Source organism: Macaca mulatta, chromosome 7 (genome assembly GCF_049350105.2).
Source record: "Macaca mulatta isolate MMU2019108-1 chromosome 7, T2T-MMU8v2.0, whole genome shotgun sequence".
In the NCBI taxonomy this organism is placed as follows: domain Eukaryota; kingdom Metazoa; phylum Chordata; class Mammalia; order Primates; family Cercopithecidae; genus Macaca; species Macaca mulatta.
Genome location: NC_133412.1, coordinates 53,246,992 through 53,268,642, shown reverse-complemented (window position 1 = coordinate 53,268,642; position 21,651 = coordinate 53,246,992). Strand labels below are relative to the sequence as shown.

At 53.1% G+C, this 21,651-nt stretch overlaps 1 protein-coding gene and 1 pseudogene across 1 annotated transcript; both read left to right on the top strand.

Moving 5' to 3' along the window:
• Window positions 1-501: 501 nt before the first annotated feature.
• Window positions 502-9,753, top strand: LOC114679662 (dynamin-1-like; annotated as a pseudogene).
• Window positions 8,636-13,486, top strand: LOC106992364 (chondroitin sulfate proteoglycan 4-like). The gene is made up of 2 exons (XM_077938645.1): window positions 8,636-12,911; window positions 13,220-13,486. Exons 1-2 carry the CDS (start codon window positions 12,411-12,413, stop codon window positions 13,313-13,315), a joined length of 597 nt encoding a protein of 198 aa, XP_077794771.1. The 5' UTR covers window positions 8,636-12,410; the 3' UTR covers window positions 13,316-13,486.
• Window positions 13,487-21,651: the final 8,165 nt, after the last annotated feature.

Below are 21,651 nucleotides of genomic sequence, written 5' to 3'. Positions count from 1 at the left end.
AGTCAAACTTATTAGAGTTGTCCCACAGTCAGCAATGGTGATCTTCTTCCTGGTCTTGCCATTCCTGGACCCAAAGCATTCCATGGCCTCCACAATATTCATACCTTCCTTCACCTTGCCAAAGACCACATGCTTGCCAACCAACCACTCAGTCTTGGCAGTGCAGATGAAAAACTGGGAACCGTTTGTGTTGGATCCAGCATTTGCCATGGACAAGATGCCAGGACCTGTATGCTTTAGGATGAAGATATCATCAAATTTCTCCCCGCAGATGGACTTGCCACCAGTGCCATTATGGCATGTGAAGTCACCACCCGACACATAAACCCTGGAATAATTCTGTGAAAGCAGGAACCCTTATAACCAAATCCTTTCTTTCCAGTGCTCAGAACATGAAAGCGTTCTGCTGTCTTTGGAAACTTGTCTGCAAACAGCTTGAAGGAGACATGGCCCGAGGGCTCGCCGTCGTCGGCGATGTCAAAAAACACAGTGGGGTTAGCCATGGCTGACAGTACCGGGCTCCCGACGGCGGGGGTGTCTGCAAAGCCTCCTTGGTTTTCTTTTCTCAATATGCCTAAATATTTAAAATTATTATTTTTAAATTATATCAGCAAGTCTTCTTACTTTAAAAAGTAAAATATATTCATATATATATAAGAATAACATTAATAACCTTCTTCCAGTCCCTTCCATCCTCACCCCATAAACAAGCAATAGTAACAGCTCGATGTCCCTTGGTCCATATCTTTCCTTATACTTGTACAGACCTATAAAAATTGGTATATCCAAGTACAGTGTGTTTTATGATTGATAAAAAAAAAATCACACTTAAGCAATGTGATTTTTTCATCTCTCTGTCTCAGCAAGTGAGACTCTGGATCAATATTTTTAAAAACTACATCATATTCCAAGTTATTGATAAAACCACAGATTATTCAGTTTGCTTATTCCTGAGTTCTAATGACATTGAGTGTATTTTCATAATATTATAAAACACGTTTCTCTGCTGCGCATTGTTTGTTCATATTCTTTATTCCTTGTATTTAAATGTCTAAACCATCAGAACCTTATTTTTGTGAATGGCATGAGACAGTGGATTTAGTTGTTTTCTTCTAGATTGATGGCCAGTTTATATTTAAAAAATTAACCTTTTCCCACTGAATTGAAATAGTACCCTGCCTATATTTTATGTTCTTATATATACTTACATTGATTTTGGGATCAATTGCTGATCCACAGAGACATTTTTATTCATCTTTTAATGTTGTTTTGATTATAGTGACTTTATAATGTAGGTTAATAATTTGGTAGGGCAATTCTCCCTGTTTCTATTTTTTATTTTCATAGTTTTCTTGCCTATTCATTTATTTTTTCATTTGAACTTCACGTTCGTTTCATGTACTTTTGTAAAATGACTTGCTATGGTTTGAATGTTCGTGCCCTCCCCAAATTCCTATGTTGAAATCCTATCCCCCAAGGTGACAGTATTAAAAGGTAGAGCTTTTGGGAGGTCGCTAGGTCGTGAGGGCAGAGCTCCCATAAACAGGATTAGTCCCTTTATAAAAGAGGCCCAAGGGAGCTTGCTTGTCCCTTCCCCCACTGAGGGCATAACAAGAAGGCACCGTAAATAAACAATGAAATGGGCTCTCACCAGATACTGACCTGCCTGTGCCTTGATCTTGGACGTCCCAGCCTTCAAAACTAGAAAAAGTCAATTTATGTTGTTTAGTAGCTATCCAATCTATAGTATTTTGTTACAGTGGCCAAAATGGACCAAGACGTAATTCAATGTGATTCTAATGGGGATTGCATCACATACATTAATTTTTCTAAAAATTAATATTAACACTATCCTTTCTGGAGTACTAGCATGTCACTCCACTTGCTTAGATCTTGTTTTCTGTCTTTAAAAATGACTTCATATACAAACATTCTTAGCCATTATTATTGTTGTTTTGTTTTCATTTTCTTTTTCTTTTTTCTTTTTTCTGTATTTTAGTAAAGAGGGTGTTTCACCATGTTGCCCGGGCTGGTTTCGAACTCCTTAGCTCAGGCAATCCGCCCGCCTCGGCCTCCCAAAGTGCTAGGATTACAGGCGCGAGCCACCGCACCTGGCCTATTGTTGTTTTTAATCATGATTTTTTTTTTTTTTCTTGAGACAGAGTTTTGCTCTGTCACCCAGGCTGGAGTGCAATAGTGCGATCTTGGCTCACTGCAAGCTACGCCTCCCGGATTCACGGCCATTCTCCTGCCTCAGCCTCCTGAGTAGCTGGGATTACAGGCGCCCGCCACCATGCCTGGCTAATTTTTTTGTATTTTTAGTAGAGACAGGGTTTCACCATGTTAGCCAGGATGGTCTCAATCTCCTGACCTCGTGATCCGCCCACCTTGGCTTCCCAAAGTGCTGAGATTACAGGCGTGAGCCACCGCACCCGGCCGATTTTTTTTTTCTTTGAGATGGAATCTTGCTCTGTCACCCAGCCTGCAGTGCAGTGGTACAATCTGACTCACTGCAACCTCCGCCTCCCAGGTTCAAGCAATTCTCCTGCCTCAGCCTCCCAAGAAGCTGGGACTATAGGTGCATGCCACCACGCCTGGCTAATTTTTGTAGTTTCAGTAGAGACAGGTTTCACCATATTGGTCAAACTGGTCTCGAACTTCTGACCTAAAGTTACCCACCCATCTCGGCCTCTCAAAGTGCTGGATTTGCAGGCATGAGCCACCAGGCCCAGCCTTATCATGATTTTAAAGAAGCTATTTCAAATTTAAAATTGTATTATTAAATATTTCAAATATACAGAGAAATATACAAAATATTCCAGGCAACATGTACCCTCCTCTCATACTCACTAGATTTTAACATTTTGACATATTTATAGAATGTGATGACATTCTTTCATCTTCCCCCTTTCTAAATATGTGGCTAGTGTCTAGGAGCCAGTGTGTATAATTCCCAGGCATTTAAACATTTTTTAAATGTATTTTTGCATTTCTAAATAATAGATAATGGTTTTATATGTATTCCTATGTAATATATAATGCTTTTATGTGTTATTTTAAAAATAAATTTATATCCATGACTAGTTATTCCTCATATTGAGAAAGGCTAATATTTTTTATGTACTGTGTATATCTTGATTTAAGATATTTTATTAAATTATTTTAATGGTAGTAGTATTTATCTTATTAAAATCAAATTTTCTCTGTTCTCTATTATGTGCGAAAATATTCAATTTTACCTTTTTTGTATGATATACATACCAATTGTTTTCTTTTTTTCACTTTAATTAGCTAAACATTTTAAATAATGTTGACTAACACTGAGGAAAGCAGCATGTTTTTCTTATTCTTGATTTCAATGGAAATGACTTTAGAAATTCTAATATAACGCTTCTGTTAATTTTTATAAGCTTGTCATATTTAAGAAAGACTTTTAACTTATTTTTTTTCTTTTTAGGATAATGTTTTGATGAATCCTCACAGTGATCCAAAGAGGCATGTATTAGTCCGTTTTCACACTGCTGATAAAAACATACCTGAGACTGGGAAGAAAAAGAGGCTTAATGGAACCTATAGCTCCACATGGCTGGGGAGGCCTCAGAATCATGGCGGGAGGTGAAAGGCGCTTCTTACATGGTGGTGCCAGGAGAAAATGAGAGAGAAGCAAGAGCAGAAACCCCTATAAACTCATCAGATCTCATGAGACTTATTGACTATCATGATAATAGCACGGGAAAGACCAGCTTCCATGATTCGTTACCACTTCCTGGGTCCCTCCCATAACATGGAATTCTGGGAGATACAATTCAAGTTGAGATTTGGGTGGGGACACAGCCAAACCATATCATTCCACCCCGGCCCCTCCAAATCTCATTTCCTCATATTTCAAAACCAATCATGCCTTCCCAACAGTCTCCCAAAATCTTAACTCATTTCAGCATTAACCCAAAAAGTCCACAGTCCAAAGTCCCATCTGAAACAAAGGAAGTCTCTTTCACCTACGAGCCTGTAAAATAAAAAACAAACTAGTTACTTCCTAGATACAATGAGGGTACAGGTATTGGGTAAATACAGCTGTTCCAAATGGGAGAAATTGACCAAAACAAAGAGGTTACAAGGCCCATGCAAGTCTGAAATCCAGTGGGACAGTCAAATTGTTTTTTTTTTTGAGATGGAGTCTGGCTCTGTCACCCAGGCTGGAGTGCAGTGGCTGGATCTCAGCCCACTGCAAGCTCCGCCTCCTGGGTTCACGCCATTCTCCTGCCTCAGCCTCCTGAGTAGCTGGGACTACAGGCGCCTGCCACCATGTCCAGCTAATTTTTTTTTGTATTTTTTTTAGTAGAGACAGGGTTTCACAGTGTTAGCCAGGATGGTCTCGATCTCCTGACCTCGTGATCTGCCCATCTCGGCCTCCCAAAGTGCTGGGATTACAGGCTTGAGCCACTGCACCCGGCCAGGACAGTCAAATTTTAAGCTCCAAAATGATCTCCTTTGACTCCGTGTCTCGCATCCAGGTCACACTGACGCAAGAGTTGGGTTCCCATGGTCTTGGGCAGCTCCACCCCTGTGGCTTTGCAGGGTACAGCCTTCCTCCCAGCTGCTTTCATGAGCTGGCATTGAGTGTCTGCAGCTTTTCCAGGCACATGGTGCAAGCTGTCAGTGGATCTACCATTCTGGGGTCTGGAGGACAGTTGTCCTCCTCACAGCTCCCCTACGCAGTGCCCCAGGAGGGACTCTGTGGGGTGGGCTCTGACCCCACATTTCCCTCCTGCACTGCCCTAGCAGAGGTTCTCCATGAGGGCCCCGGCAGCAAACTTCTGCCTGGGCATCCAGGCATTTCCATACATCCTCTGAAATCTAGGTGGAGGCTCCCAAACCTTAATTCTAGACTTCTGTGCACTCACAGGCTCAACACTACATGGAAGTTGCCAAATCTTGGGGCTTCCACCCTCTGAAGCCACAGCCTGAGCTGTATGTTGGCCCCTTTCAGCCACGGCTAAGTGGCTGGGACATAGGGCACTGAGACCCTAGGCTGCACACAGCACAGGGTCCCTGGCCCTGGCCCACAAAACCACTTTTTCCTCTTGGGCCTCCAGGCCTGTGATGGGAGGGTCTGCTGTGAAGGCCTCTGACATGGCCTGGAGACATTTTCCCCATGGTCTTGGGGATTAGCATTAGGCTCCTTGCTACGCACACAAATTTCTGCAGCTGGCTTGAATTTCTCCCCAGAAAATGGGTTTTTCTTTTCTATCGCATAGTCAGGCTGCAAGTTTTCCAAACTTACGCTCACTTCCCTTATAAAACTGAGTGCCTTTAATAGTACCCAAGTCACTTCTTGAATGCTTTGCTACTTAGAAATTTCTTCGACCAGATACCCTATATCTTCTCTCTCAAGTTCAAAGTTCCACAAATCTCTAGGGCAGGGGCAAAATGCCACCAGTCTCTTTACTAAAACATAACAAGAGTCACCTTTGCTCCACTTCCGAACAAGTTTCCTGTCTCCATCTGAGACCACCTTAGCCTGGATTTTATTGTCCGTATCACTATCAGCATTTGCGCCAAAGCCATTCAACAAGTCTCTAGGAAGTTCCAAACTTTCCCACATTTTTCTGTCTTCCTCCGAGCCCTCCAAATTGTTCCAACCTTTGCCTGTTACCTAGTTCCAAAGCCACTTTCACATTTTCAGGTATCTTTTCAGTAATGCCCCGCTCTACTGGTACCAATTTACTGTATTAGTCCATTTTCACACTTCTGATAAAAGTATACCCGAGACTTTGAAGAAAAAGAGGTTTAATTGGACTTATAGTTCCACATTGCTGGGGAGGCCTCAGAATCATGGGGAGAGGCGAAAGGAACTTCTTACATTGGCAGCAGCAGAAGAAAATGAGAGAAGCAAAAGGAGAAACCCCTGATAAACCCATCATATCTCATGAGACTTATTCACTATCATGAGAATAGCACAGGAAAGACCAGCCCCCCTGATTCAATTACTTCTCCCTGGGTCCCTTCCACAACATGTGGGAATTCTGGGAGATACAATTCAAGTTGAGATTTGGATGGGGACACAGCCAAACCATAACAAGGCAGGAATTATTATTAACCCATCTTCCCAATAAGGGAACTGAGGCTGAAAGGAAGGGATTTGCCCAGAATCACACAGCTGGGAAATGAGCAAGCCAGGACTTGCCTCAGGTGTGATGATCTCCAAGTCCAGGCATGCCCCTAACCCCCAGTGAGAGTGGGGCTTTGCCCATCTGCCCTCACTGCCTGCCCTGTCTTGCAGGAATATCTACAAGGACTATCAGCAGCTGGCCCGTGAGACACAGGAGGAGGTGAAGAGCTGGAAGTCCTCCTTTCTGAGGGCTGGCATGTACCTTGAGTGTGTTGGGGTGAGCGGCAAGGCAAGGAGGGGAGGGGCAAGCTGCTGATACTAGTGGGCCCTGGGGCACCATCCACAGTGATGCCAACTCATGCCATGTTTCTGAGCCCTTATTTGGCTCAGAAATAACCAGGAATCCTCCCCACTATCTACTCTGGGGGTGAGATCAGAGTTAAGTTTTCTGGTCCTCCCATCCTTCTCCAGTGGCAGTTTTGTGTCTCCGTCTCTGCCACAGATGGTATTTCCTGCATGCCCTTTCTATAATGCTGGTTTCCTGTGACTGCTTTCTCTTTTCTCCCCTATTTCACTGTGGCACTGTCTAGAGGAGCCTTAGAGTTGGGGTGCAGTGTCCCAGCTTCACTCAACCTATCCCCTTTTCCCCGCTGTGTGTGTCTACTTTGGCTGTGCTCTCTGGTGCCAGCAGTGGTGGCAATGTTTGTGTGTGGGCCTCCCAGGACAAGAAGAAAGTGAGTGTGACCTTCTCTTGCTTCCTGCCAGGCGTCTGCAGCCTGGCACCAGCTCTGGCCAGGTCTTTAAGCAAAGGACCTGCAGATGTTGTTTTCTCATTTCTGGATTGGGAAATTGAGGCAAACTCTGGGTACTATAGTCAGAAACAAATGAGGCTGAATCAGGGGAGTCTGGGGTCCTGAGAGATAAAGGGATGGGCAGAGACCTGAAACCCTTTAGAGCATGTGGGGATCTGGGTGTCTGTTTAGGCCAGTTGCTTCTCTCTCTGCATCAATGTTCCAGGTACCCTTGCAGGAGATGCCTGGAGCCTGGCTACATGGCCTGTGTACCCTGATGCCCTGTGTTCTTCATGACAGGCCAGCAAGACCGAGGGGAATGGCTCCGACAGCTTCATGCACTCCATGGGCCACAGCTGGAGCAGCAAGTGGAGACCATTCAGAACCTGGTGGACTCGTACATGGCCATTGTCAACAAAAACATGCAGGACCTCATGCCCAGACCATCATCCACCTCATGACGTGCATGTGCCGCCTCATGGGAGTAGGGGGTTCCTGTAGCACTGGAGACCCAGGTGGCCATGTTGGCCTGGGGGAGATGCCGACCAGCCTTATGGGACCAGCCTCAGAAAGGGAGGCACGGTCCAGACCAGAGTTGTCCCACAGAAATACAATGTGGGATTACAGTGGCTCATGCCTGTAATCCCAGCACTTTGGGAGGCCAAGGTGGGAGGATTGCTTCAGCCCAGGAGTTCAAGACCAGCTTGGGCAACATAATGAAACCTCATCTCCACACAAAAATTTAAAAAACTAGCTGGGCTTGGTGATGGCAGGTGCATGTAGTCCTAGCTACTCGACAGGCTGACGTTGGAGGATCACTTTGAGCCCAGGTGGTTGACGCTGCAGTGAGCGGTGATCTCGCCCACTGTACTCCAGCCTGGCGACAAAGGGAGATCCTAGCTCCAAAAAAATTTTTAAAAACTGAGTAGACAGATGTCCTGGTGGCATGGTAGATCCTGAGTCCTCTCCCAGATCTGTGACCTTAGACAGGTGACTTTTCCTCTGGACCTCAGTGTCCTCATCTGAGTGAGAAAAGGGCGGTGGGGAGGCAGACCTTCGAAGGAGTGTAAGCAGTGTAGAAGCAGTGTCTGAAAAGCTGTACTCGGGGTTCCAAGTCCAGCAAACAGTCCCAGCAGAGCCCGGCGGGGCGGCCAGGGCGGCACAGGCATCAGGTTCCAACCTCCTTCCCTCTTTGCCCACTCTCAGACCAACGAGTTCATCTTCTCAGAGCTGCTGGCCAACCTGTACTCCCGTGGGAACCAGAACAGCTGATGGAGGAGTCCTCAGAGCAGGCACAGCGGTGCAAAGAGATGCTGCGCATGCACCACGTGCTGAGGGAGGCGCCCAGCATCATCGATGACATTAACACGACCACCGTCAGCACGCCCACGGGGTTTGTAGATGACTCCTAGCTGCAGGTGCAGAGCGTCCCGGCCGGACGCAGGTACCACAGCCGGCTCCCACGACCCCAAAGCCCCCTAGCCCGGGCTACAGGAGAAGTACCAGACCAGGCAGTGGCGCGCCCCTTCCCCAGAGTGGCTACCACTTGAAGCAAGAGGCGGAGCTTAGAGAGGGCGGGGCTTGCCGTGGAGCTCTGCCTGCCGGGCGGGGTGGAGCTGGGACTTTGGTGCCGCTGGCGGCGGGGCTTAAGCTCCGGCGACCGCCTCGGGCAGGCAGGGAGGATCTTGCATGCATGGGCCTGGCTGGCACTGGGCTGGGGCGGGGCCTCAGGGTGGGCGGGGCCACTCATCATTCCTCTCTCCTTTCCTCGCTCCCTGTCGCCCGCAGGTCGCCCGAGTCCAGCCCCACGACGCAGCGCGGAGCCCCCGCCGTGCCCCCAGCCTCTGCCTGCTGGGTCCGCCCTAGGGGAAGCGCCTCTTGTACCCTCCAGGCCGGGGGCTTCCCCTGACCCCTTCCGCCCTCCCCCAGCAGGTGCCCTCGCGCCCTGCCCGGGGTCCCCAGGTGAGTAAGGGGTGAATACGGTGGGAGAGGCCGCCGGACGGGCATGGCCGGGAGGGAAATGGGGCTGGATTCTAGTGCATCGGACCTTGTGGCAGAACCGGCCGTCTCCATCCCAGGCATTGCGACCGTGGGTGCTGGAGCCCTGAGTGGCCGAGGGCTGACGGAGCCTGCCCCCAAAGGAGTACTGAGTCCCGGAGGTGGTCGTTTTTAGGGAGGGGGCTATGGGGCTCCTCTCACCTGCCCGCTTCTTTCCAGCACTTGCATGGCGCTTCCCTCCATATTCACTCTTGGTGGCCACCCTACACGTTGCATTCCTCCTCCTTTCTTCTTCTGTCTGTGCTCCATCCTCCATTCCCTCCAACTCCTCTCCCAGCCCCTGGGGAGCCTACCTCAGGTGAAAGAGTCTGAACCCCGATCTGCTCTGGTTGTGTGGATTTCCTTCAGCTACCCTGATGTCCCCACTTGCAAGTCCTGACTCCTTTGAGCCATTCCAAGGGGTGTCCGGCCACTGGCCCACAGGAGCAGAGACCAGGCTGTGACTGTGCGACCATCAAGGTGTGTGATGTGTTGGGGGGAGCTTGCAACAAGTGTAAGAATGGCACCCAGGCCTGGGCTAGGACAGGAGCCTGGGGGCCATGGGCAGTCTGATGTTTTCCTCCGCCCCCACCCCCGCCCCACCCGACCTGGTCTAAATCAATGTGGTAGTGGTGGCTGCAGCGGCAGGGACAGGAGTATCTGAAGCCTGCTTCACTACCAAATATCTGAGGAAAAGCGTTCTGCATCTTTTGGCTTGGCCTTGTTGACCCATGGCCCTCTTTCAAGGACATTCACTCTAATTCCCAGTGTGCCCTGTTTCCACTGGCCACGTTCTCTAAGGAAGAACAATAGCATCTGTTTTTGTCTCCAAATGACTGTAGGGTAAGCGCCCATAAACCAAAATGAGGCAGGGGTTGGGGCTTGCCCTATGACCAATGTAGGTGGGTAGAGGCAAGCAGCATGGTATTGGGCAAGACCACTGGACTGGGAGTCCAGAGATGCTGCTTCACCCTGGGCCTTTAGGCAAGTCCCTTTCCCTTCCAGAGCCTCAGCGTCCTTTCTATCAAATGATTTCTTTCTGCCTTTCTCCCAGGGTGGCTGTGGGGATCAAGGGAGACAGTGGCCATAGAGATGCTGTGTTAATTGCAGATGCGGCTGTAGGAGCACTTTGCTAACTACCAACGTGAGTTCAGACTCTTCAGGGTATTTGGCACCCAGGTCTGTGGTGAGGTGTGACATATGGGATGTAAGGTTTGATCCCTGCTCCGACTCCAGTCTTGCTAACATGCAAAACATTTGGCAAGTCATGAAGAGCAGTCTGGGAGAGCTTCTTCAAGGCAGCCTGGCTTCAGTGCAGCCCGGGCCATAACTGAGATAGAATTACGTGGCGAGGAAATCACCCAGGAGGCCTCAGGAAGAGGTGAGTCCTGTTCATGCACTTGGGCTGATCATGGCTGGATCCAGCTGCAGATGTCCGATGGGCAACACCAGACCACTGCGCTGCTGGAGGTGCAGGCCTTGGAGCCCTACCTCTGTGTGGCCAAAGGCTCCGGCCTCGTGGTCCCTCAAGGCCAGGGCACCATCGACACAGCCAAGCTCCACCTGGACACCAACCTTGATATCCGCAGTGGGGATGAGGTGCACTACCATGTCACAGCCAGCCCTCGCTGGGGGCAGTTGCTCTGGGCCACTCAGCCAGCCACAGCCTTCTCCCAGGAGGACCTGTTGGATGGGGCTGTTCTCTAAGACCTCAATGGCAGCCTCAGCCCCCGCAGCACCCTGACCTTCTCAATGGAAGTGGGGCCAGTGCACACGGATGCCACCCTACAAGTGACCGTTGCCTAGAGGGCCCACTGGCCCCACTGAAGCTGGTCCAGCACAAGAAGATCTATGTCTTCCAGGGAGAGGCAGCTGAGATCAGAAGGGACCAGCTGGAGGTGGTGAGTGGGGGTGTGGGCCAGGTAGAGGGCCTCCGGCCCAGCTTCCATGCCAGGTACACATGTGACTTGGGCTGTGGCTGTGGTGGTCCCAGTTGCATGTGTGCACGGGTCTCAGATGTGCTCCCGTATATGTTGTGCTCCCAAGAGTTTCTGGGGAGCTTGCTGTACACCCATCCTCCTGGGAGTTGTGTGTGCCTCCAGAGTTCATGTCCACTCGTGTCCATGGCGTGGCTGAGCATGCAGATTTCCGGGCCCCACCAAGCCCTATTGAATCTCTGAAGTGGAGCCCAAGAATCTGCATTGCAGTCAGTTTCCTGGGAGGGCATCACGGGTCCTGAACTTTGGGGATTGCTGGCCGTGGAGACAGGTGGCTGCTCTTCAGATCCACATGTTCCCCGCTATTTTCTCAGAGCCCAGACCAGGACTAGGAGGGTCGGTCAAGGGCTTCTACCCTTGCTACACAGAGCAGCCACGGGCCCTCCAGAAGGCTCGCTGACTTGTCCTGTGACCTCAGGCCAGTCCTTGCCCACTCTCGGCCTTACTCTCCTACACTGCTCATTTCGGAGACCCTTCTTGTCTGCATGTCTGGAGCTTGAGGCTGACAGTGAGCCAGCAAATCTTGCATTAGGAAGGCCTCGAAGGAGGAGGCAGCATTTGGGCCGGGCTCTGAAGAGCACAGGCCATCAGGAGCAGAGAATGGGGAGTGGTATTCCAGGCAGAAGGAACATTCCAGGCAAAGGCATAGAAAGAATGTGAGTTTGAGAGTGGTTTAGCCTCTTGTGACTGGCCCATCAGGTGAGGGAGCCCATGTGGCCTTTGGGGCTTGAGCTCCATAGGGCCTGGGCTAAAGGCAGCTGTGCCTCCAGGAGGGGTGGGGCAGAGCGCCCTCTGATGGTCCTGGGTGGTAATAGCAGGGGCTGGGGAAGCACTGCCTGGAAACCAGCCACAGACCTGAACAGATCCTGAGCAGGTAGGCCTGTGTGTGTGTGTGTGTGTGTGTGTGTGTGTGTGTGTGTGTGTGTACACGCGCATATGTACATGTGTGACTGTGTCAGCATATGATGAACTTGTGTGTCTGTGTCACTGAGTCTGGGGATATGTGATTAGGCACCTCCCCGAGGGAGTGCATCTCAAGCTGTGTGACTGACCCCTTGTAACCGTGTGTGGGGTGGGTACTAACATGTGACCAGCAGCCGGGGCAAACCAGTGAAACCCCATCTCTACACAAATAATTTAAAATTAGCTGGGCATGATGGCACGTGCCTGTGGTCACAGCTACTTGGGAGGCTGAGGTGGGAGGATCCCTCGAGTCTGGGAGGTTGAGGCTTCAGGGAACTGTGATCACACCACTGTACTCCAGCCTGGGTGACAGAGTGAGACTGTCAAAAAACAAAAAATGTGACCAGCTGCATGCCTGGCTGCTGTGTGTGTGAACCCATGTGTGTGCTTGTGTGTCTAAATGAGCAGTGGTATCTGGAGGAATAAGTGGGGCAAGATCAAGCATGTTCTGGCTGCTTAGGGCCACAATGGCCCCTCAGAGACTGCCTCTGTGGCCCCCTGTGAGTCCTCATGACCTCTGTTAACCAGGCAGCCCAGGAGGCAGTGCCGCCGGCAGACATCATATTCTCAGTGAAGAGTCCACCGAGTGCCAGCTGTGTGGTGATGGTGTCTCGTGGCATCTTGGCAGATGAGCCACCCAGCCTGGACCCCGTGCAGAGCTTCTCCCAGGAGGCAGTGGACGCGGGCAGAGTCCTGTACTTGCAATCCCGCCCTGAGGCCTGGAGCGATGCCTTCTCGCTGGATGTGCCCTCAGGCCTGGGTGCTCCCCTCAAGGGCGTCCACGTGGAGCTGGAGGTGCTGCCCGCTGCCATCCCACTGGAGGTGCAAAACTTCAGTGTCCCCATGGGTGGCAGCCTCACCCTGGCCCCTCCACTGCTCCGTGTCACCGGGCCCTACTTCCCCAGTCTCCCAGGCCTCAGCCTGCAGGTGCTGGAGCCACCCTGGCATGGGGCCCTGCAGAAGGAGGACGGACCTCAAGCCAGGACCCTCAGCGCCTTCTCCTGGAGAGAGGTACAGCTGTGAGAGAGGCCCAGGGGCTGCAGCCCAGCTCTGGGACACAGAGTACCCAGGGAACCCTGGGTACTCCCAGTGTGGGGGTTATACACAGAGAGGAGATGGGGAGTCACATTTCAGAAGCCCCTGTGCTTTAAATACTGTATCTCCTTTCTTCCTCACAGCTCCTCTGGGAGCCAGAACTTATGGTCCCCATTTTCCACCAATGGAAGCTGAAGCCCTAAAAGAGTCAGTCTCCTCCTGCACCCAAAGGCAGGACATGAAGGGTGCTGCTGGGGCCTGACTAGCCCTGGGCCTGTCCGTAGGTGGAAGAGCAGCTGATCCGCTACGTGCACGACGGGAGCGAGACACTGACAGACAGTTTTGTCCTGATGACTGACACCTCCGAGATGGACCGCTAGAGCCATCCTGTGGCCTTCACTGTCACCGTCCTGCCTGTCAATGACCAACCCCCGGTCCTCACTACAAACACAGGCCTGCAGGTGAGAGTATTCCTGGCACCATCCCCCATGTCTGCTTCGAGAAAGAGGCCAGCGTCCCCTACTTCCCAGCACAGAGCTCCCCCTGTCTGAGCCTCAGTTTCCTCCTCTGCAAAATGGGGACGCTGCCGCATGCCTCACGGGGTTGTTGGAAGGAGAGTTGTGAGATTGTGCTGAAATAGAACACAGGTGGGAGGTTTTGTTATGGACACTTGCAAGTAAGGTAGGCAGACTTCTGAGCAGCCACAGGTGGCTCTGCTGTTCCTTCTCCTGTGGCTCAGGACCAGAACTCCCGACAGAATCACTTACAAGCCCATAAGGGCAGGTGTCAGGGCAGGAGCCAATAAGCTTCCCACCTTCACCCCAGCAAGTGAAGGCCGTGGCTTGGCTCCCCAAACTCCTGCCCCTTGTGCCACAGCAGAGCAGGGCCCCCATTTGGCAGAGGTGGAAGTTGAGGCCCAGACATGGGGTGGAACTTCTCTATGGTTGTGAAAGTAGTTCTGGTAGAACAGAAAGGGCATGGCTTCACTAAGCCCACATGGCAGGGCTTTGAATGCCGGCTTCTGGGGTGCGTCCTCCTGGGTCAGCAAGAGTCACTGAAGGTTCCACAGGAGAGCTGACTTGGGCTGTCTCTGACATGGGGCGCTGAGGGGGGCTTTGGTAGTCTAGGATGTGCCCATAGAGGGTGGCCTCATGGTGCAGAGGCCACAGGCCCCTGGAACCACAAGCCAGGACAGCTGTGTGTCAGTATGGCCTTCAGGTGGTGCCATCCACCCGTGTTTGGTCTGGGAGCCCAGCAATGGGGCCCTGTCCCCCACATTATGGCCCCTTCTGCCAAGACTCAGCCTGAGGGCTCCCTGGGGCCAGGGAAGGAAGCCCAAGAATGCCAGAAAGCTCTGTTTCCCGGGCATGTGAGTCCCACTGCAGCTCTGCCCACAAGTAATTGACCCACCAAGACTGGTACCAGGACCTCAGGAACAGGCGCCTGCTCTGCTTGCAAGTGGGAGGCCTGAAAAAGGGTCCCCTTCGCCCAACATGAGGAGGGCCCGTAACTGCTCTGGAAGCACCTGGGCCCATCGCAGCGCTGATTCTGTGCTGCAGAACATGCCAACCATCAGCCCCCCACTCTCCGCGCCACCCACCCCTCCCTCAGCCGGAGGGAGGGCCCGTTTCTAAAATCACCACTCCCACCTGTGCCCGGCCCTGGCCAGGCACACACGGAGGCTCTGAAAGGAGACCCCTGCCCCACCAGTGAGACAGATTAAGGAGCACTGTTGGTCCACGTTGGGGATTTCTGGGGGTGAGAACTTGGTGAGGGTAAGAACTGGGGCCTTCCTGGGTAGGGGACACAAGCTGGCCTTGAGGGACACGCAGGACTAGGGCAGATGGAGAGCAAGGAAGCTGGGCCTGGAGGGTGACCTTCCTTGGGGCCTTCCCTGGGGTGACAGGGAAGGTGAATGTGGGGAGGGCCCTTTGTGCAGGGGAGCCAGAGCAGTGCCAGCCTCGATGCCACCTGAGGGCCTGAGCCGCAGCAGGATTGGAACCCTGGTGGCAGCCTAGGGCTGGGGAGGAAGGGGTGGGTGAGCAGGGCAAGGCAGAACCTTCACAGGCCTGTGTCCCCAGATGTGGGAGGGGGCCACTGTGCCCATCCCTGCGGAGGCCCTGAGGAGCATGGACAGTTACTCTGGGCCCCTGAGCATCTGGTTTACACCATTGAGCAGCCCAGCAAAGGGCGGGTAGTGCTGTGGGCAGCGCCGGGCACCGAGGTGCGCAGCTTCATGCAGGCCCAGCTGGGCGGTGGGCTCGTGCTGTTCTCACAGAGAGGTGGGTGCTGATGGCCAGGCCCTGGGTTCCTGCTGCCTGCAGGGGTGCCCTGAGATGGGGAGCCAGCTCGGGCCAGCCGGACCCAATGACTCTGTCTTCAGGAGCCCTGGATGGAGGCATCTACTTCGGCTTCTCTGATGACAAGCACACTTCCTCCAGACACTTCTTCCCAGTGATGGCCCAGAAGCAAGTGCTCCTCTCGCTGGAGGGCAGCCAGACGCTGACTGTCTGGCTGGACGGGTGTGCTGATTGTGGGCATTCCGGGGTGTGCCAGGAGCTGGGGCAGAGCTGAGGGTGGCACGCCAGGGTCACGCTGCCTCTCTGGAGAGACAGGCCTGTGCCTGGATTTCAAAGGGTGATGGCCCCTTTTGCATCTGGAAGGGTCCGTCCAGCCACTCAGCAGCCAGAGCCTCAGAGCCAGCTCCAGCGCAGACACCAACTCCTAGCTTCTGCTCTATGGTGTGGTCCCGGGCCCCCAGCCGGGCCGGCTGTTCCATGCCCAGCAGGACAGCATAGGGGAGGACATGGTGAACTTCACTCAGGCAGAGGTAAGGGCCTCACTCTGCAGCCACCACTCAGATGCCCACAGCCTCAGGTGGCCGCTGTGCCACAGACATCATGTGGACATGGGTGCAGGTTCCAGCATCGCTGGCAGCAGACACTCCCAGTCCTGCCATGGTCCAGGCCCTGGTGTCCTGCCCTCCAGGAGCCACCAGGCTGGCAGAGCAAGTTCATGTTCCCAGAAGGAGAAAGAAGGATGCAGGAAGTTGGGGATACAGGGCCCTAGAGCAGGGCTGGGGTCTTGGGGTGTGGCTTCCAGAAGAAAGCTACAGCCAGACCCAAGGGTCTGGAGATGGGGCACTAGTGGTACCCCAGTAGCTGGCAAGGGGCAACGCTTGGTCCAGAGGGTTGGAGTTGGAGGTGAAGCAGCTGCTGGGCCTGTGGGCAGAGGTGTGAGCCTGGGGCTCAGGTCAGGTGCCAGCCAGAGACAGTGGATCCTAGGGGCAGATGAGCTGATGAAAGGCAGCTGAGTCAGCCAAGAGGGTGAAGCCACGGTTCATCCGTCCTGGTGGCTTCAGAGACCACTAGGAAGAACTAGAGCTCTCAGCCATGGGTAGCAGCAGACTCTGTGATAACTGTGCCATGGGGGCCAGCCCAGTCATCGCTTAAAAGAACACCTCTTCCCGAAGGCAGAACAGGAGTTGTTCCATAGCAGGGCAGAGTGGCGCAGACTCTTCCGTGGGCCTCCCTGGGCAGGTGGTGCAACTGATGCCCCTGCCAGGAGGCTGCATGGGCATCTGGATCCAGCACATGATCACAGTGAGTTCTGAGTAGGGAGCGGTCTTGTGGGGCGCAGAGCTGACTCTGTCACTCAGGAGCCATGGCAGGCGGTACTGCCCCAAGTACCTCCAGAGGGGTCTGGCTGGCTGGTCCCCCCGCCAGCCCTTGAAAATGGCACAGCCCACCCCTAGCCCCCTTTCCAAGCTCCCTTGCTTGGGCAGGGACCTCCTGAGCCTGGCACTCTCCCTCCTGAGAGGCGCAGATGGTATTCAGCAAATGCAAAGCAGAGGTTTCTTGGGCCTCTCACATCAACACCTCCCAGTCCCAGGTTCTGTATTTCCCTGGAGCCCCACTCCTGCTATGGCCCCCTCCCCACAATGAGATATTCATCAGGCTGGTGTCTACAGCTGCTGTGTACCCTCGGTTGCTGGGAGCCTTTGTCAAGAATGCACAGGAATGGGGAGGGCACGGGACCCGGCCATCAGCAACCCTCGCGCACTCTATAGTCCCACGTTACTCAGAGCTTCCCCGTGCCCCAGCAATACGAAGGACTAGACTGAATGGGCACCAGGGTACCAGGCTGGCAGTGCCACAATGGCAAGTGGGGAAGAGGCTACATGGGCTATCTGGCCCACTCAGGGAGGAGGGCAGGACTGGGGATTGTCTTGACAGCAGCCCTGTCCCACAACACTGAACTGGGCAGGGAAGGGGTCAGATGTTCCCCTGACATGGGAGTGGATTCCAGAGCATCGGACCTGGCTGCCAGAACCGGCCCTCTCCTTCCAAGGCACTGGGACCATGGATGCCGGAGCCACGTATGGCTGAGGGCTGGTGGAGCCTGCCCCCCAGGGAGCGCTGACTCCCGGAGGTGGTTGTTTTTGGGGAGGGGGCTATGGGGCTCGTCCCACCTGCCCCCTTCTTTCCAGCATGTACATGGCACTTCCCTCTATTTTCACTCTTGGTGGCCGCCCCACACATTGCATTCCTCCTCCTCCTCGCTGTCCTCCATCCTCCATTCCCTCCAACTCCTCTCCCAGCCCCTGGGGAGCCTACCTCAGGTCAGAGAGTCTGAACCCTGAGATACGCTAGGTGTGTGGATTTCCTTCAGCTACCCTGATGTTCCCACTTCCAAGTCCTGACTCCTTTGAGCCATCCCAGGGGGTGTCCAGCCACTGGACCACAGGAGCAGAGACCAGGCTGTGACTGTGTGACCATCAAGGTTTGTGATGTGTGTGACACATCACATGAGTGTGAGAATGTGAGAATGGCACCAAGCCTGGGCTAGGACAGAAGCAGCTGGGGAAGGAGCCTGGGGGCCATGAGCAATCTGATTTTTTATCCACCTCCCCCCCGCCACCTTACCCAGTCTAAACCAATGTGGTAGGGGTGGCTGCTGGGGAAGGGATGGGAGTGTCTGAAGCCCACTTCATTCCCAAAGATTTCTAAGGAAAAGCATTCTACATCCTCTGGCTTGGTCTTGTTGACCCATGGCCCTCTTTCAAGGACATTCACTCTGATTCCCAGTGTGCCCTGTTTCCACTGGCCACGTTCTCTAAGGAAGAACAATAGTATCTGTTTTTGTTTCCAAATGGCTGGAGAGTGGGGCTGTGGGTCCAGCGCCCATAAACCAAAATGAGGCAGGGATTGGGGCTTGCCCTAGGATGTGGTAATGACCAACGGAGATGGGTAGAGGCAAGCAGCATGGTATTGGGCAAGAGCACTGGACTGGGAGTCTAGAGATGCTGCTTCACCCTGGGACTTCAGGCAAGTCCCTTTCCCTCCCAGAGCCTCAGCGTCCTTTCTATCAAATGATTTCTTTCTGCCTTTCTCCCAGGGTGGCTGTGGGGATCAAGGGAGACAGTGGTCATAGGGATACTGTGTTAACTGTAGATGTGGCCATAGGAGCACTTTGCTAACTACCAACATGAGTTCAGACTCTTCAGGGTATTTGGAACCTAGGTCTGTGGTGAGGTGTGACATATGGGATGTAAGGTTTGATGTCTGCTCCAACTCTAGTCTTGCTAACACATGTGAAACATTTGGCAAGTCATGATCCTGCCTTGGGGAAAAGGGCAGTCTGGGAGAGCTTCTTCAAGGCAGCCTGGCTTCAATGCAGTCCAGGGCATGACTGAGATAGGCTTATGTGATGAGGAATTGGAGGGTGTCTGGGTAAAGAGCTGCAGTGTGGGCAGAGGTTTAGTGTGGGACTCACTGAGGACACCCACTGGCCAAAGCAGGGAACAGAGACAGAAAGAGAAAGAGCTCTGTGGGGAGGGTGGGGCATAGGGTGGAGAACTTCAAAGTCCGAAGAGTATGACTTGTTGGGGCTCAATGCTGTAGGCAGTAGGGAGCCATGGAAGGCTCTTAGGTAGAGAAATGGCAGCTGAACATTAGCGAGCAAGCGCTGTCTCCGTGAGCAGCATGGATGGTCCTCTGAGCATGCCAGCATGAGTGTGCAGGGAGCTGGTGCAAATGCCTCTGTGTGTGGGTGAGCTTCTGTGTTGTGACTCTGCCCATGTGTGTGCTTCAGTGTGCCGAGTGGCTGCACACCCCAGATCTGTGCTGCACGTGCCAGCCAGTGAGGGTGCTGGGCACTGGGAGGTGGCAGGGAAGGAGGCGTATGCGTGTTGTGAGCATGTGTGTTAGCATGTGCATGCCAACAGTGGGGCCTCACAGCATGTGTGTGCACACCCCGGCAAGTGCATGTGTGTGTCCCCCAACCCCAGGCCTGCCCCACCCATGCATATGAGCTGCCATGTTGATTTGATGCTGTCTTTCAGAATCACTATCAGTGGCCCCTGAGGAGCATCAGCCGTGGTAGGTACATGCCTCGCCACCTGCTACATGAATGGTGTTCCCGCCCCACTGCACCAGCTCCACAGGGGGGCACACCTGGGACCTCAGATCCAGGCTCCCTGCCCCTCCTTTCTGGAGCTGCAGATTTGCTCTTTCCTCTTTCTGTCCTCGTGCTGTGGCTCTCTCACCTCCCTTCCCTGTGAGCCATGGGACTCAGCACCACTGCCCATGGCCTCCATGGCTGAGCCTGGGTGCTCTCGGAACAGGCTCCATGCCCAAGCTGGCAGACATGGGTGCTCTCTGGAGCCATCAGAGAGGGCATAGAGCTCATGGTTTATGGTGTAGGGGCTGGGAGCTTGGAGGGCGTTGTGTGGGGCTGGACTCTGAGGAGGCCAGAGGTCTAGGAACGTCATCCTGGGCACGCCATACCTGTCATGCAGTCTGAGTCATGCTGCCAGGGCAGGGCATCCAGCTCCCAGCCTGGGAGTGCCGAGAGCCGAATCCACTGCAGAGCAGCGGTGATAGTCGGGGTCCCACCTCCTCTATCTGTTGGCAATCCAGTGATGATCTAGGATAAAATCTTAAAGTCCCATACACATGGTCATCCCACAACACACTTCACAGGCCAGGAAGGGACACACAGCCCCCTTCCCATCCTCCCAGGTACCATCATAGCTGCTAGTGTGTGACCGAAGGCAGGGTCCCTGGCCCCCGCTGAAGCATTACCACTGGCCAGCAGGCTCACGCACCTTGGCCAGTTGCTCCTAGGGGTCACCTGTGCTATTCAGCCAACGGGACCACAGTGCCTGTTGGCCCAGCTGAGCTCTGCCTAGTGAGCCCACCTGCCTCTCCTGCCACAGACTCTCCCTCTTCTGCTTTTCCCAGCAGGAAGGGCCCAGCCTCACCTATGAAACCCGCAGCCCCCCTGCCCCGCAACCAGTTGAGGCTCCCGTCTTAGACTTATAAGTCTATGGCCAGTGGCATCCAGCTACCTGCCCTCCCTGCCTTCCCCAGGCTCCCTTCAGAGGACCCTGGTCTTTCTGACCACTCAGAGGGGCCTCTGGCACTCACTCCAGCCATCCATCCCTTATAGCTTCACCATTTTGGTTCAAGCAGTGTTCCTTATCAGGCCAGTTGGCTGTTGGGTGGGGCTCCCCAAACAAGAGGTGCCCCTGGGCCAGTGGGTTGGAAGACAGGGTGACCAGAGAAGGGGGAAGCCCAAGGGGGCTGAGCATTGGTCTGAACTGTGGGCGCACTGCCTGTGTGCCATAGGTGAGGCCAGCGTGTGTGGGCTGGGGAGGGCTGCCACAGCCCCAGGCACTACCTGTGAAGCTCTGGCTCCTCCCTCCATCTTCCTCCCCTTTCCCTTCCAGCCCCTTTTCCAGGAACCTTTGCCACACCCACACCTGCGCCCTCCCCTCCCTGGCCCTCCCACAGCTCCTGTGGCGCGCCAGTGCTCTGCGCTTGCCTCACCAGCTCTCTGCTTGCTTTTCTCTCTCCTATTTTTGCTCTACTTCTCTCCAACTGCCAGCTGATTGGGTCAGGCAAGTCCACCCCATCCTGAGAGCCCCAGCCACACTTTAACCTCCAAACAGATCCTCCTCTTCTCGGAGGCCTCCCTTTCCAGGCCTGCTGGGCGGGTGTCCTGTGACTTGACAGTGGCTCCCCAGCCCCAAAGCCAGCCCCCTTCATCTGTGACTTAGTCTGTTGTAGTGCTGAGCTGACACATCCAGGTGTGACCGTTCCTGAAAACTTGTGCCCCTCTGTGGTATGCCCTGCCCTGTTCTATAAATATCTATAAATACTCTGTGGTATGCCCTGCTCTGTTCTATAAATATCCATAAATACTCTGTGGTATGCCCTGCCCTGTTCTGTAAATATCTACAAATACTCTGTGGTATGCCCTGCCCTGTTCTATAAATATCCATAAATACTCTGTGGTATGCCCTGCCCTGTTCTATAAATATCCATAAATACTCTGTGGTATGCCCTGCCCTGTTCTATAAATATCCATAAATACTCTGTGGTATGCCCTGCCCTGTTCTATAAATATCTATAAATACTCTGTGGTATGCCCTGCCCTGTTCTATAAATAGCTATAAATACTCTGTGGTATGCCCTGCCCTGTTCTATAAATATCCATAAATACTCTGTGGTATGCCCTGCCCTGTTCTATAAATATCTATAAATACTCTGTGGTATGCCCTGCTGTGTTCTATTAATATCTATAAATACTCATATATATATATATGAGCAAGCATGGGGGTGCATGGGGGTGCTGTGCAGGCAGCCGTGTGGCCTGACAGTCTCTATCAGTCCTGCCATCCCTCAGCTGAGAATCAAACCCATTTCTGGGT

Coding starts and splice junctions, on each gene's coding strand:
- LOC106992364 (XM_077938645.1), top strand. CDS start 12,411: ATGACCTCTGTTAACCAGGCAGCCCAGGAGGCAGTGCCGCCGGCAGAC. Junction 12,912..13,219: donor GCGCCTTCTCCTGGAGAGAG/GTACAGCTGTGA, acceptor GCCTGTCCGTAG/GTGGAAGAGCAGCTGATCCG.